Source organism: Rana temporaria, chromosome 11 (genome assembly GCF_905171775.1).
Source record: "Rana temporaria chromosome 11, aRanTem1.1, whole genome shotgun sequence".
NCBI lineage: Eukaryota > Metazoa > Chordata > Amphibia > Anura > Ranidae > Rana > Rana temporaria.
The window spans coordinates 131,819,577-131,836,709 of NC_053499.1; the positions used below are offsets into that span (position 1 = coordinate 131,819,577).

A 17,133-nucleotide genomic window follows, 5' to 3' on the forward strand; every position below is an offset into this window, starting at 1 on the left:
TGAGTTTTATATAAAAAAAAAATCATAAACAAAACATTGTAGGAAGCCAACCTAGAATAGTTTGTAGGTATGTAAAAAAAAAAAAAAAAAAAAAATGATATATATATATATATATATATATATATATAGTTAAAATGATGCCTTTTAACTGACAGTTTACACCCGACAGTTACACACGAGATGTTGTGTGTAACTGGCCTAAGGGAGAAGTACACCCAAAGCTTATTTGGCTGTACTTCTCTTGTGGATCACAGGAGAGCAGTTCGTTCTGACAGTCACCAGCTGTTTGCTCATGGAGCACTGAGAACCGAGCAATCAGCAGTCTCTGATAGTTCAGTTCTTATGCCGCACACACACCATCACTTTATGTGATGAAAAAAAACGACATTTTCTGTCAAGTAAAAAATGACCTTTTTGAAACTTCAATTTTCAAAGACGAAGTTGCCTACACACCATTGTTTTTCTCACAATGTTCTAGCAAAGCGAGGTTACGTTCACCACGTTTTTCCATTGAAGCTCACTTCATAACTAGCTTCTGGGCATGCGCGGGTGAAAAAACGTCTTTTTAAACAACGTTTTTTGCTACACACGGTCAATTTCTGTGAAGTAAAAAACGACGTTTTGAAAAACGACACATAAAATTGAAGCATGCTTCAATTTTTTTTGGTCGTTTTTTACAAGACATAAAATGACGTTTTCCCCCACACACGGTCAATTAAAGTGACGTTTTTAAAAACGTTGTTTTCTTTCATCACATAAAGTGATGGTGTGTACGGGGCATTATGCCCTGTACACACAAGCTGAATTTCTGTTGGAAAAAAGTCGGATGGTTTTTCAGACAGAATTCCGCTCAAGCTTGGCTTGCATACACACAGTCACTCAAAAGTTCTCTGAAATTTTCATATAGTTTTATTTCACATACAGCAAAAAATGATCACAAGCTGATGTCTTGCGGAATCCCTTTCTCAAAGCGATGCACTAATATTAGATAAAGAATAAAGTATAATATGAGGACAAATTCAAATAATCCATCCAATTAGGATCAACTAAGGCAGATGCAACTACAGGCATACCCTGCTTTTAAGTACGCAATGGGGTTTATTTACTATTGTTGGAAAGTGCAAAATCAGGCTCACTTCTGCATAGAAACCAAAGAGCTTCCAGGTTTTATTACCAGGCTTAATTGAACAAGCTGGGGTTCGAAGCTCATTGGATTCTATGCAGATGTGAGCCTGATTTTGCACTTTCCAGCAATAGTAAATAAACCCCATTGTGTACTCAAAAGTGGGGTATGCCTGTACATAGTTGATGGTAGATCTAAATCCATTTCTCTTCCGTTCATGGACGGACACAGCAGCAATTGACCTTAGGGTTTATCATCCTTCTCCTGGAAGGAAGGATATAATACCCTAAGGTCAAAGGCTGCTGTGTCTGTCCATGAACGGAAGAGAAAATAGGATTTTTGGGCCAGATCCACAGCCAGCCGCCGTAACTTAAATGTTCCCATTTAAGTTACACTGCCGGAAAATTTCTACCTAAGTGCTCGATCCACAAAGCACTTACCTAGAAATTTTTGGCTGTGTAACTTAAATCCGGCCAGCGCAAGGCGTTCCTATTCAAATGGGGCGAGTCCCATTTAAATTAGGCGCGCTCCCGCGCCGGCCGTACTGCGCATGCTCACGACGTCATTTTCCCGACGTGCTTTGCACGGTTTTACGTTGCGCCGGGTTTTGAGAATCGCGACGGGCGTAAAAAAAAAAAATTTGAAAAAAAAAGACGGCGACGCGGGATATAAGGGTCTACTTTTACAAGGCCTAAACAATTTACACCTTGTAAAAGCAGCCCTAATTTTACGATTGCAAACTAATACTTACGGAGAAAAAACAAAGCTGAAAAGCTTCGTGGATCTCCGTAAGTGCTAATTTGCATACCCGAAGCGGCATTTCGACTCGAAATGCCCCCAGCGGCGGATGCGGTACTGCATCCTAAGATCCGACAGTGTAAGTCCCTTACACATGTCGGATCTTCTGCCTATGTATGAGAAACTGATTCTGTGGATCAGTTCCAAAGATAGAAACAGGGATACGACGGCGTATCAGTAGATACGCCATCGTATCCCTTTTGTGGATCTGGCCCTTTGTACTCACCGTAAAATCCATTTCTCTGAGTTCATGGACGGACACAGCAGCCTTTGACCTTAGGGTATTATATCCTTCCTTCCAGGAGAAGGATGATAAACCCTAAGGTCAATTGCTGCTGTGTCCGTCCATGAACAGAAGAGAAATAACTCCAGTTCTTAGTAAGAACACATTAAAACAAAATGTCCGTAGTGATCAGAAAACTTACAAGATAGATAAATAGGTACTAGAATTCTCACATGGAATTTGTTTTGGATGAGGTGGAGATGGATTTAGAACACCTGTCAGGTTTATTTGAACCGGTAATTTTTCATTAGTCTAAAAAAGCTGTCACATGACACTAAAAATAGGTATCGGCGTGTACTTAAGAAAATTATTGGTGCTCATACTCGGTCTTAAAAAAACGGTATCCATGCATTTTTAGAACTAAGTGTACTCTGATGAGGAATGTGACGCACCAATGAGGATAAATGCAGACGCAATGAGGAATGTGAGCAGATATCCACGGATAGGCTCATTGTTCTTTCCATATCCTTTCCCAAAAAAGCCAATCAGTGGGTAGAGGTTGTCCTTACAGAGGCACTGTACAGAAACAGAGAGAAACACAGATGATTGTTCTGAAAAAACCAATGTTAACAAAAACATAAGTAGAGGATATGACATTTAGAAACAATTTTTTCAGTTCTCTTGGTAACTTTATGGTATCCAGGGCTTTTTTCTCAAACAATAGGTGCCGGAACTCAACCACGGCCCCCCCCCAAATCCCCTCCACCACACACACCCTCCAAATCACATCAAACAGTGGGTGTGGTCAGTCAAATTTCACGAACAGTAGGAGGGTCTTAAAGGGGCATTAAATACCAGGACTGCATTACACACAGAGTGCAGAGCTGTTATTTGTAAACACAGAAACCGAACTTCTGTGTTTACAAGAGATTGTGGTGAGCAGCCAACCCCCCACTGAGTTCCACCACGTTCCCCCTGAAAAAAAGCCCTGATGGCATCATATATAGATAACAGCCACCAGCTTACTCTGCCAGTGCAAAAGGCAGGTGTTGGTATTGATTATGCCGAGACCTTCAGAGTAGAAGATGTTGGTAACAGAGTATGAACTGTAAGGGCTCATTTCTACCAGGGGCGTTAATAGGTTTTCTGCATTTCCCAGGTAAAATACACAGACATCAGAAAATCAATTGATTGCAGAGAGTCTTTTTCCACTAGTGGGTTGCATGGCAGTGTGTTAGAAAATAATCCTGGGTGGTATTATACACCGGCGAAATTAAGCAGGTTTTTCCCTGAAATCTGAGACAAGTGTTGGCGATGTAACAAGGATAAGGGAACATTGGGCCAGATTCACAAACGAGATACGACGGCGTATCTACTGATACGCCGTCGTATCTCTGTTTCTAACTATGCGACTGATTCATAGAATCAGTTACGCATAGCTAGACCTAAAATCCGACAGGTGTAATTGAATTACACTGTCGGATCTTAAGGATGCAATTCTAGGCCGGCCGCTAGGTGGCGATTCCATTGCGGCCGGCGTAGAATATGCAAATGAAGACTTACGGCGATCCCCGAACGTCCCGAACGGCCCATCGATCTAAATCTACGTTGTTTCCGTCGAGTTACGCTGCGTAAAACTAGGGCTGAGCCCTAGTTGTCTTAAGCCATGGTAAGTATGGCCGTCGTTCCCGCGTCGAAATTTAAACATCAACATCGTTTGCGTAAGACGTCCGTGAATGGCGCTGGACGCCATTTACGTTAACGTCTAAGCAAATGACGTCAGTTAGCGCAATGCACGTCTGGTAATTTACCCGACGGAGCATGCGCAGTACGTCCGGCGCGGGAGCGCGCCTAATTTAAATGGGACTCGCCCCATTCGATTGGGCCCGCCTTGCGCCGGACGGATTTAAGTTACACCGCTGCAAATTTCTAGGTAAGTGCTTTGTGGATCGGGCACTTAGGCAGAAAATTTGCGGCAGTGTAACTTAAATCGGAAAAGTTAAGTTGCGCCCGGGCTACGTGAATCTGGCCCATTGTTCCATATATTCTGGACATGCCCTAAGATTAGGAAGTATTGGTCAGAAGTACAAAGGATCTCCCAAAAATGTACATCTTATCAAATATTGGATGACCCTGCTTTTTTCTTGTTACATCTTTCACAGATTCCAACAAAGACATATAAAAATTCGATCATTTGTCATCTGACTAATGAAGCCAAGACAGGCATTGCCCGGAATTGGAAAAATCCTAGGCCACCCACGATTGCTGATTGGTTTCATAGGGTTAGAAACGTGGGGGCCATAGAAGACCTGGTGCTCACGGCCCAAGATAGAAAAGAACAATATAATGAAACTTGGGGAACATGGAATGTATTTGTATACTCAGAAGAAGAGAAGAGATTATTGGGGAATTCAAATGGGGAATAAGTCAGTCTGCCTTATATTAGTAAACTGAAGGCCTGGAGCCTTCTTGAAAAGAGGAGGTGATGCGGAGGGGAGGAGAGAAACAGGGGGTATAGTATAAATGACAATGGTCGCAGAATAGCGTCAAAAGTGTCCGATGTGTCCGCCATAATAAAAATCGCAGATTGCTGCCATTACTACCGGTAGTAAAAAAAAAATCATAATAAAAATGCCATAAAACTATCCCCTATTTTGTAGACGCTATAACTTTTGCGCAAACCACTCAATATACGCCTATATTGCATTTTTTTTTTACCAAAAGTATGTACAATGCTGCGTACACACGATCGGTCAATCCGATCAAAACGGTCTGATGGACCAATTTCATCAGACCAAACCGATCGTGTGTAGACCCCATCAGTTATTTATCCATCGGTTCAAAAATTTGAAACTTGTTTTAAAATTAACCGATGGATACCTAACCGATAGAAAAAAAACGATTGTTTGTAGGCACGTCCATCGGTTAAAAAATCCACGCATGCTCAGACTAAATTACGGGACGGGAACGCTCGTTCTGGTAAAACTAGCACATTCATCACGCTGTAACAGACAGAAAAGCGCAAATCGTCTTTTACTAACACAAAATCAGCTAAAGCAGCCCCAAGGGTGGCGCCATTGGATTTGACCTTCCCCTTTATAGTGCCGTCGTACGTGGTTTACGTGTCCGCGTTCTGACACGATCGTTTTTTTGGTGTGTAGGCACGACTGACCATCAGTAAGGCCCCGTACACACGACCGATTTTCTCGGCAGAATTCAGCCAGAAACTCGATCGGAGCCGTATTCTGCAGAGAAACCCGGTCGTCTGTCGTCTGTACACTTTCGGCCAAGGAAACCGACGAGGATCTCGTCGGGCCAAATAGAGAACATGTTCTCTATTTCCTCGTTAGTCAATGAGGAAACTTGGCTCGCCGAGATCCTCGGCGGCTTCACAAGGAACTCGACGAGCAAAACTATGTGTTTTGCCCGTCGAGTTTCTCGGTCGTGTGTACGGGGCCTGACATGAGATTAGCAAAAGCAGCCCCAAGGGTGGCGCCAGTGGAATCAAACTTTATAGTGCCGTCGTACGTATTGTACGTCACCGCGTTTGAGAACGACGAGATTTGGTCTTGACAGTGTGTACGCAAAGAAAGCTTGTCAAGATTCTCGACAAGCCTAACAAGGAACTTGTCGAGGAAAACGATGTTTCATTTACGACGAGTTCCTTGGTCGTGTGTACGAGGCCTGACAATATAGGTGCCTTATATAAAGGGTTATCCTTTCCTTCAAATGATTAGCTCTTGAGTGTCTCAGCTAACTACGGGCAAATGATATGGACTTCATTATAGGTTGTCCTTTATTTCTGGTTGTGATCCTGTAAATTTTTGGCCAAAAGTTTGCAATTCGCGAATTCCTGGGGTTTGTCGCAAATACACGGTGGTGGAAAATCTAAACCTCATCCCTGCTTCTCAGTATACCGGTCATGCTGCATAATATGAGTTTTTTTTTTATGTTTGCATGGTGTGACAATATCAGACTGGCACTTGTCTTCACTTTCTGTCTTTCATTAGTCAAATAAAAATTTAGACTTAAAGGAACAATAAAGGTTTGTTTTTTATTCAATAAATTGATTGCTGTAAGCTAGGGCATTTAAATCTTACTTGCCTCGTTTTCCCTTTTGCCCTCCAAAATACAGTAATCCCGGTTTAAAAATGCCATTTCCTGTCTCTCCTCTTCATGCTTTCCACCAGCATCTGAGGCCCCGTACACACGACCGAGTTTCTCGGCAGAATTCAGGCAGAAACTCGATCGGAGCTGGATTCTGCCGAGAAACTCGGTCGTGTGTACACTTTTCAGCGAGGAAGCCGACGAGGAACTCGTCGGGCCGAAAAGAGAACATGTTCTCTTTTTCCTCGTTGTTCAATGAGGAAAGTCGGCCCGCCGAGCTCCTCGGCGGCTTCCACACTGACCTCGCTGAGGAACTCGATGTGTTTGGCACGTCGAGTTCCTCGGACGTGTGTACGGGGCCTCAGCCGTTTTGCATGGTGGAAAGCAGAACGTGCAGAGCGTGCTCGCCCCCTCCTTATGACTACAGCCCTACGTGAAGACGTTCTCTATCATTCACAGGCATGGAGGCAGGACATAAGTGGGCGTCTCTAGGACGCTGTAGCTCCGCCTCCCTTGCATTCATTTTCTTTAGCTGAAGTCTTTACAACCCCCATTGGGAATGTGTGTGTAGACTGGGGAGGAATGAATGGGTATAGGCAGGGGGGCGGGAAGGGGTGTATACTAGGGGCATGAGGGGCGGAGTGTGGCTGTTTTGTTCACGAGAACTACGCTCATTCTCGTCCGCCGTTTAAAAAAAAAGGCTCTGCGCATGTGCGACTACGCTAAGCCTAATGGGAACTGTAGTTCCCATTAGGCCGTGACGTAGCAACAATGCACGCGCACCGCAAACCAGGAAGTGAGTGGGAAGAATGATTCAGGAGTGACGGAGGTGTATAAACCTGCTCGATTTTAAGAGGTATTACAGTAATTATAATGCTAATCAATACTTTTTACTTTCTCAGCTACTGTCAGACTTTAATTCAAATGGAAAATATTTTTGTCTTTACAACCCCTTTAATTGCTGCTGTGATAAAACTTTATGTTAGTACTACTGACTAAAGCCTTAGAATTGTTATGTTTTAATGCACACATTCCTAGTCATTCAAAAATATGTGGAATATACGCAGAATAATCTTTCTGCTATCTGTAGCCATACCTGGAAAACCTTCGGTGCAGAGACCAGACAAGCCAAAGCGGATGATAACGTGGCACCAAAAATCCCCGCTGTTACAAGAGGGGAAAATCCTGACACCATGCTCATTGCCTAAAAAAAAACATTTATAGATTACATTAGACAATTATAGATTGCAATTGTAACCAAACCACAAAATCTAATATCAGAACTAAACTATAGTATAGCCCTATATGTGTATAAGTATTTTAGTGTATGTACAGAAATCTGGAAAGGAAAGGCTTGCTTTCAATAAACTCCATGCAATCATTTACAACATACTAGTACTGATATATGTAAAAATTCATAAAAGAGGCTTCTTTAGGGGCATTAGGTTCTTTTACAGCTCTGTCACTCCTACAAGCCAAAGCAAGGCAAGGAGGATAGTGTACGGCTCTGCACCTGTGGATCAGTTTGAAAGCAGCCTAGTAATCACTGCAGAACAGATATACCCATATATACACTTAGGTAGATTCAGTAAGAGTTAGGCCGGCTTATCAGTAGATAAGCCGACCTAACTCAGAATCTACGCCGACTTATGTTTAAGTGTATGCTCAAACAGAGATACGCTTAAACATATCTAAGATAGGGCGGCTTGCGCCGTCCTATCTTAAGTTGCAATATTTCGGCTGGCCGCTAGATGGCGCTTCCATTGCGGTCGGCGTAGAATATGTAAATGAGTAGATACGCCGATTCACGAACGTACGCCCGGCCGCCGCAGTACATTTACGCCGTTTCCGTAAGCCATTATCAGGCCTAAAGTTATTCCATCTATTAGATGGAATAGCAATGTTAAAGTATGGCCGTCGATTGCCGCTTCGAGATTCAAAATTTTTATGTCGTTTGCGTAAGTCGTCCACGAATAGCGATTTACGTCGTTTACATCCACGTCGAAATCAATAGGCCCGTGTGGCGTACTTAGCCGCAATGCACACTGGGAAATGTAGGCTCCCGGCGCATGCGCAGTTTGAAAAAACTTAAAAAACGTAAGGTCAAGCACTATTATCATAAAACACGCCCCCCCCCCAAACACATTTGAATTAGGCGCCCTTACGCCCGCCGCTTTAGGCTACGCCGCCGTAACTTAGCAGGCAAGTACATTGTGACTCATGTACTTGCCTCGCTAACTTACGGCGGCGTAGCTTAAATTCCTTAAGCTATGCCGCCGCAAATTTGCGTCAATCTTACTGAATCTACCTAACTGTTATTTTTAGTAATAAACGTACCTTTAATAACAGTATTCTATTCTATTCAATCCCAGAGCAGGAGGTCACGGGCCACATCAGAGAGCTCCGCAGGCCACATGTGGCCCCCAGGCCACTGGTTGGGCACCCCTGCTCTAGGGTTAAAATGTTGAGAAAGCCTGGTCCAGAAGCTATTAATTTTAAACGGAAAGGTTTTTCCCATTGGATTTACTTTAACAAAAATACAGGCGGCATCAATCTAACAACAAATACTTTCTGTTTTTGGAGTCTGTATCCTGACGATGTGTAAATGCGAGCCCGCTGTATAGAACCTTGGGGGTAACAATTAGTGCTTACCTGGTAGTAATTTGCAAGTCCATATTTGCAGTTCTGATTTAAAGCACATTCAGTGAAGTTCACCCCATAGCTACAACCCAGTCCAATGCAGTTTGTGGCTTCACCTATAAATGAGTCATTTACACTTCCAGATGCATCTCTAATTACACAGGAGCCTGCAGAAAAAAACGTTCTTATGATGTTATTACTATTGGGCATTGGGCTATATTTAGGCTGATATGTACAGTCTTCTATTTCCCTACGACAATTTAAAAAAAACATACGTCTGATGTCTTTGAATTTCTATTAAATTAAGTTTAATACCATCTTTTTTATTCTAAGATTGATATGGACATGTAGGGCTAGATTCACGTAGATTTCGGCCGGCGTAGCGTATCTCAGATACACTACGCCGCCGTAAGTTTGAGCCGCAGGTCCTGTATTCACAAAGAACTTGCACTGTAACTTACGGCGGCGTAGTGTAACTGGGCCGGCGTAAGCCCGCCTAATTCAAAATAGGCTGGTTGGGGGGCGTGTTCTATGTAAAATACTAATGACCCCACGTACTTGACGTTTTTAACGAACGGCGCATGCGCCGTCCGTGGACGTATCCCAGTGCGCATGCTCCAAATGACGTCGGCAAATCGTCATGCTTTCAACGTGAACGTAAATTACGGCCAGCCCCATTCACGGACAAGTTACGCAAACGACGTAAAATTTGAAAAATTTGACGCGGTTCCGACGTCTATACTTAACATTGCTTTTTGGTGGTTTATCTTTACGCCTGAAAACCCCTTACGTAAGCATATCTTTACTGCGACGGCCGGGCGTACGTTCGTGAATAGGCGTATCTAGCTGATTTACATATTCTAGGCGTAAATCAGCGTACACACCCCTAGCGGCCAGCGTAAATATGCAGTTAAGATACAACGGCGTAGGAGACTTACGCTGATCATATCTTAGCAACATTTAAGCGTATCTCAGTTTGAGCATACGCTTAAAGTTGCGACGGCGGGGATTCGGACTTACGACAGCGTATCTACTGATACGCCCGTCGTAAGTCTTTGTGAATCTACCCCGTAGTCTGTCAAAATAGTCCATCCTCACCAATATACTTTCCTTAATGCCAAACAAGTGTCAGCCGAGCTTGGGCATTGGGACATATATAGGGGTGTATCTACTAAAGGTAAATAGACAGTGCAACGTGTTTCATTCTTTTTCCCCCCAGAGCTTAGTGATTGTGTTAAAGCTCTGCTGATTTCCATCTTCCAATCATGTGCAAGAAAAATTCAATTTTTTATGTTTTCTTTGCACCTGATTTGGTATTCTTTACAAAGTGAAGCTTCAAAAATGTTATTAAGCTCTGGGGAAAATGTTGAAGCTTCCAAAGTGCACAGTCTATTTTCCTTTAGTAAATCCATCCCATAGGGGGAGGTTTACTGAAATTGGAACATGCAAAATCTGGTGCAGCTCTGCAGAAACCAATCAGCTTCCAGGTTTTATTGTAAAAAAGCTTAAAGTGGAGGTTCCATCACAAAAACTATTTTGCTTTAAACTGTAGCTTACGACTAATAAAGAAAAAAAAACATTTTTTTTTTTTTACTCATCTGGAAATGCCTGTTGCTATGCGGTCCCACGAAATCTGCCTTTGAAACCACCTAGGATTCTGACATCATCTCCCTCTAATGCTCCTGGGAAATGTGTGTCATCATTTCCCAGGATGCAGTGCGCTGTCCAATTATCACTCCCCATCCAAGACTTCCAGGAAGTAAGTGCCTGTAGGCTTCACAATGCCCACAAGCAAAATGACAACGGTGTAGATATAGTTTTATAAACTATCTTTTTTTAATATCTATGCGGATCGGCGGCGGATTGTAAAATAGTAAGTGACCAGATCTATATTTTAAAAACGCAGGATGAAAGGACATACATTTAAAAAATGCTAATTGTGGTTGGAACTCCGCTTTAATTTAACAAGCTGAAGTTACAAGCTGATTGGCTACCATAAACAGCTTCAGCAGATTCGGAGTGCTCCAGTTTTAGTAAATCTCCCCCATAGTGAAATGATTTCTTTCCTTGTTATATTCAGGCCAAAAATAAATAAAACTCTTCAAGTAATACATTTTATATTTATTTTTTTCCAGTCAGCAGATGAAGCTGTGACCCCCCAATTTTTTCTTTCCAATGTTTACCAGGCTGACCTTAACCTGCCTAGCGGTATTCCCGAGTCTGTCTCGGGGTGGAATTCCAGTACCATTAGCGGTATCTCCGAGCCAGACTCGGGATCGCATTGCAGGATCCAGGCAAAGTTACTTACCTTGTCCCCTGGATCATGCGATGTCTCCCCGCTGTGTGAGCGATCTGTCTCCTCGCTCAATTCGCACAGTGCAGGAGTGCCGCCGAGCTCCGTTCCCTGCAACGTTGTGACGCACGGGGGCGGAGTTCGGCGCCAAATTCAAAAAAGTAAAAACACACAATACAAACAGTATACTGTAATCTTACAGATTACAGTACTGTATAAAATAATTACACACCCCCCTTGTCCCTAGTGGTCTGCCCAGTGCCATACATGCACTTTTATATAATAAAGACTGTTTTTTGTGCCTGGAAACTGGAGATTGTCCATAGCAACCAAAAAGTGTCCCTTTATGTCAAAAGTAGTTTTAGAGCAGCTAGAAAACAGCGATAATAAATTAGAATCACTTGCAGAATTGAGCGATAGCGATTTGTGGGGAAATTCGTCTTTAGACAATGAAGTAATGACAGCGACAATTCTGCAACTGAGCACATTTCAGTGTTTTTGATTTGATTACATTATTGATGAATTTTTATTATTATTATTTTTTATAATTATATTTATTTTTTATATTATAATTTATGATTTTGTGTTTCAAACTTTATCATACCCGGGATGTCTACTAGACTCTTGTTTGGACAGATTTAAGCTATTCCTAAGAATTACAGACCTACAATATAAAACGCCAAATTTCCATGCAAAATAATGGTACCGCTTTCAGCATCAAAAATCTGACATAATCATACCACCAGGGAGGTTAAAGTGGATGTAAACCCTCTCCTATACCCAGTAAAGTGTACAGCTTCAGATGATACACAGAGATACAACAAATCTCCCTACATAAGTTTTACATGTATATCTGCTGTGTTCAGCTTTCTTTATTCTTTAGAAAGTGAAAATTGTGTTAGAATTCTTACATCCTCTTTCAGCAGTGGGAGGGGAATCTTGGCATACACTGTGTGACAGCTGATTGGAGGAAAAGCACACACTCCCCTTCACATAGGCAGAAGAACGAAGATACTTGCTGAGCTGTGCTGTGAATAGATCAGCTCTCTGCTAATCTATTTATAGCACCCACCCAACACAAATTTCAGCTGCTTTTATCTCCCGTGTCGGAGAGCTTGTCAGAAATTATTATCCTAATAACAGAGGAACGGAGCAGCAGAAAGACACGGGACTAGAGAGATAAGTAAACACTACATATATATGTGCCCATGTCCTGCTGCCATTTTGTTTGCTAAATGCAACTTTTATGCAAACATGGAGGTATATGCTCAAACAGTAGCCCAAAATGTGCAAACTTCATGTAGTGTGTTTACCACATCAAACTCCACCTGTACTTCACTAAGTAATAATTATTAAAAAAAACATACCTATAGTTGCAGAAATTACCAGGTAAGACACTGTAGTCCAGAAAATGGCCATCAGGGTACCTCTAGGGATAGCCACAGCTGGATCCTGTGTGAAGAAAATAAAGAAACATCTGAAGATAGTTTCAGTGTGTCCACCATGGTCAATAGAGTACCAACAAGTGCTTCCTTGGCCACACATAACTTGGTAACATACAAATGTGTTATTAATGGTCAACTGAAACGTGCCAAGATGCCAGGCGCTTGCACATCATTTCCCTACTACTTGCAAACTACTGCAGACACTAAGGGGCTGGTCTACTTAAACTGGAGAGTGCAAAAAGTGGTGCAGCAGTGCATGGTAGCCAAATGGCTTCACGCTTTGACAAAACAAACCTGGAAGCTGATTGGTCTCTATGCAGAGCTGCACCAGATTTTGCACTCTCCAGTTTTAGTAAATCAACCCATAAATCTCACATTCTGACCAATGTGCAGGTTAACCACTTCAGCCCCGGAAGAATTGATCCCTTTCCTGACCAGAGCACTTTTTGCGATTCGGCACTGCAACGCTTTAACTGACAATTTACGACCTTTCTTTCACACAAATAGAGCTTTTTTTTGGTGGTCTTTGATCATCTCTGCGGTTTTTATTTTTTGCGCTATGAACAAAAAATAGCGACAATTTTGAAAAATATATATATTTTTTACTTTTTGCTATAATAATTATCCCCAAAAATATATAAAAAAACTAATTTCAGTTTAGGCCGATATGTATTCTTCTACATATTTTTGGTAAAAAAAAAAACGCAATAAGCGTAGATTGATTGGTTTGCGCAAAAGTTATAGCGTCTACAAAATAGGGGATAGTTTTATGGCATTTTTATTAATAAATATTTTTATTTAAAAAATGGCGTCGATCTGCAATTTTTATCGTGACTGCGACATTATGGCAGACACATTTGACACATTTTTGGGACCATCTTTATTTATACAGCAATCAGTGCTATAAAAATGCATTAGTGTAAATGACACTGGCAGGGTTAAACACTAGGGGGCGATCAAGGGGTTAAGTGTGTCCGAGGGAGTGAATCTAATGCCCTGTACACACGATCAGTTTTTCCAACAGTTAAACCATGTTTTTTTTTCAGCAGGAAAACAGCTCAAAATTGTCTTACATACACACGGTCACACTAATCTTGTCTGAAATTCCGAACGTCAAGAACGCGGTCACGTACAACACGTACGACGAGCCGAGAAAAATGAAGTTCAATAGGCAGTTCGGCTCTTCTACTTGATTCTGAGCATGCGTTGAAAAGGATTAAACCCCTGACTCGACTTCAGGGCAAAACCCATTCTACCGTTGACCCAAATCATGAAAGCATGCAGAAAGCTGAAAGGGAGCCATATTTCTTTCGGTGTTCCAGCATCCAAGAGAAAGGGGCTGAACCTTTTTTTAAAGACATCATTCACATGAGCACAGCTGATAGGTCAGTCCATATAAGGGTGGTTTCTCATTGCAAGTCCATTTTTGGCACAAATATCCTCGATATTAACCCTATAATATCTTTTAAAGAAAGTAACAGCACTGTAGTATATTTTCACACATACATATGTATACTTATCTATCATATATATATATATATATATATATATATATATATATATATATATATATATATCTTATATAGATCAAGAAATAAAACAAATAGAAGAATATAATGAAAGAAAGGAATTTTTTGAGTAGCTCAGGAGAAAAGTAACATAACACAAAATATTAATTTTAGTAACTTCCATCACAGCGTGTTTTTTTGTGTGTCATAATTGCATATAGACGAGCGCGATTCCCGATAGGAATTTTTCCTGTCACGAAAATAGAGAACCTGCTCTCAATCTTTTCTTGGCAGGAATTCTGACAGAAAAAGTGTGATGGAGCATACACACGGTCGTAATTCCTGACAAAAAGCTCACATCACACTTTTCTTGTCGGGAAAACTGAACGTGTGTACGAGGCATAACTCGTATATCGGCGTGAGCTGGTCGGCACTCGGCAAGTGGTTAAGCAAAGCCAACTGCTGATTGAAAACCTAATGTCTCTTTCACATGGGTTTTCTGATCAGGTCCACCTGTACATTTATTAGGCCAACCTGGTTGGAAAGGGCATGCAGCTCTATGGGCAGGGGAATGCAACGGAACTTGCATCCGTTTACATCCACCTACCTCTGAATCCACCCAGGTCAGAAAAAAAAGGACTCCCTTTTTTTTTCTATTACTAAATTTAGTCACAAATATCTTGAGGGGGACAAAAGAGGAAGACAAATAAAAAAAAGTTATTACAAGTTTTAAATATTGAAACTTCATACTGCCCTTCCCACCTGCTCTTGGCGTTGGACTGGATTGTCTAACAAAAGAACAGTCCCAGTTATATTCAGCTGTAAAGCTGGCCATAGATGATAGTATTTTCTTTCCTTTCACCACAGGTAGAAGGAAAGAAAATCACTAGATTCCCCCATCAACACAGCTAGTGTTGATGGGGGAATACCTCCCACTGCACTATTGTATTCTACCAGTAGGGGGCACAGGGAGTATTCCCAGCCGGCAGAATACAATGGTTACTGCTAGCGGCTATAGCCCCTGGCAGTAACCATTTGTAGAAAAATCTGACATGCCGGGTTCTACCAAAGTTGATCAATTGATCAACTTGGGTACAATCAGCCTGCCCATCCCCGCAGAACCAAATTTCGATCCATCTATGGGCAGCTTTAAAGTAGCCATAGATAAATAGAAATTTGTCCAGTTCAGCAGGGACCTGCTGAATTTCAATCCATGTGTAGCCACTGCCAACTCAACAGCAGTCGATCTATTATTTCATTTATATAATGAGAGCATGATATAATTAGTGACCTTTAGATCTCCAGAGATGTTCGCTCCGGCAAGGATTCCTGTAGCGGATGGGAAGAAGATGGAGAACATTCCAAAGAAGGTGCCGTCTTGTCCTCTCCAGTTTGGCACAAAGTTTTCAGCAAATATGTCAGCTATAGAAAAAAAAGCATTGAAAATGTATACAACTGTATAAAGTATTTCTCCACCCATCAAGGTAACTAAAAAAAGAAGTTAGACAAAGGAATTGATGGCAGCAATATGTAGCCCAAATTTTACAGATTTAGCCTAGGTTCACATTGATGTGATTTGGCATGTCGGATCACATGCCAAATCTGCGGCTATTGCCGCCAATGGCCCCGTCCGACTTTGTGGCGCCACACCGATTCCCAAATATAGTGTCTGTACTAAGTTTGGCAATTTTGGGTGCGATTTCAACAGACATCTGTACAGGAACCTACACAGATGTCTCTGAAATTGCCCCTGAAGTTGGACTGACAAGCGGGGATGAAATCTTGCGAGTTCAGCTGAAGTCACACAATTTCAATTACGCAGCAGTGTGAACCTGGGCTCAAAGACAATTTATGATAATCATATACAGGTACAGTATGGTTAACATTTGAATAATGACAAACACTTTTCCATCCGGCTAGAAAATCTCTGGGACTGTTGAGCAGCTGTTTGCTTTCTCTACAGAAATAACCTTTAATAACATATACCAACTACTAAGCATGTTTACTAAGCACACCTTGTGTAAAAAAAAGGATTTGGAACTCAATCTCTAATCCCCCTCGCGGGCATTATCCTCTTTGTATGTTTTGGCTGATGTTTTTTTAAAGTACCTCAGTTCATGAACTTAACTTCTTGAGACCCGGGCCATAGTCAAAAGACGGCCACAAGGTGGCTCTATAGGTCCGGGAGGCCGTCTTTTTACGGCTTCGGGTCCTCCGGCCACTGGGGGGGCGCATGCCCACGCGTCACTGAGATGCCGATGCAGCTTAGATCCAAAGGCGTACTAAGACGTACACCTGTCGGATCTAGCCGAGATGCCGTCGTATCTTGTTTTGTGGATACCAAAACAAAGATACAACGCGCAAAATTTGAAATTACGCGGCGTATCAAGAGATACGCTGGCGTCATTTCTTTGAGGATCTGCCCCTATATCTCCAACTCACAAGACTCTAACATGAACAGATAGGCCTCGTACTCACGACCGGACATGTCCGCTGAAACTGGTCCGCCAACCAGTGTCAGCAGACATATCCGATTGTGTGTACAGGCTAGCGGACAGATTTCCAGCGGACAAATGTTTCTTAGCATGCTAAGAAACATGTCCGCTGGGAAGCTGTCCGGCAGACATGTCCGCTGATTAGTACGTCTAACCAGCGGACAGAAATCCCGCGCATGCGTCGAATTGATTCGACGCATGCGTGGAAGCATTGAACTCGGGCGATAGAGAACGTCGGTGTCGTCTACGTCACCGTGTTCTCTGTCCGCGCGGATTTCAGTTTGATGGTGTGTACAGCCATCAGACCGAAATCTCCCAGCGGACATGTCCGATGGAAACGGTCCGGCGGACCGTTTTCATCGGACTGTCCCCTCGTGTGTACGGGGCCTAAGTTGTAGGCATAACAACAAATACAAGTATAAGGCATGCAAGGCCCTAGTGCACTGGTTATTATTGGGAAGAATGCACCTTATATCACCTGGTCTGTGGGGAAAATGCCTC

General features: G+C 42.3%; 1 protein-coding gene across 1 annotated transcript in view; it reads right to left on the reverse strand.

Moving 5' to 3' along the window:
* Positions 1-17,133, reverse strand: part of SLC12A3 (solute carrier family 12 member 3) — a 73,956-nt gene that overhangs the window by 34,914 nt on the left and 21,909 nt on the right. The window contains exons 9-13 of the mRNA XM_040329171.1: positions 15,429-15,559; positions 12,552-12,636; positions 8,904-9,058; positions 7,348-7,455; positions 2,597-2,720 (exon numbers count right to left, since the gene is read on the reverse strand). Of these exons, the coding sequence (XP_040185105.1) occupies positions 2,597-2,720; positions 7,348-7,455; positions 8,904-9,058; positions 12,552-12,636; positions 15,429-15,559 (603 nt within the window). The remainder of the gene's footprint in view (positions 1-2,596; positions 2,721-7,347; positions 7,456-8,903; positions 9,059-12,551; positions 12,637-15,428; positions 15,560-17,133) is intronic.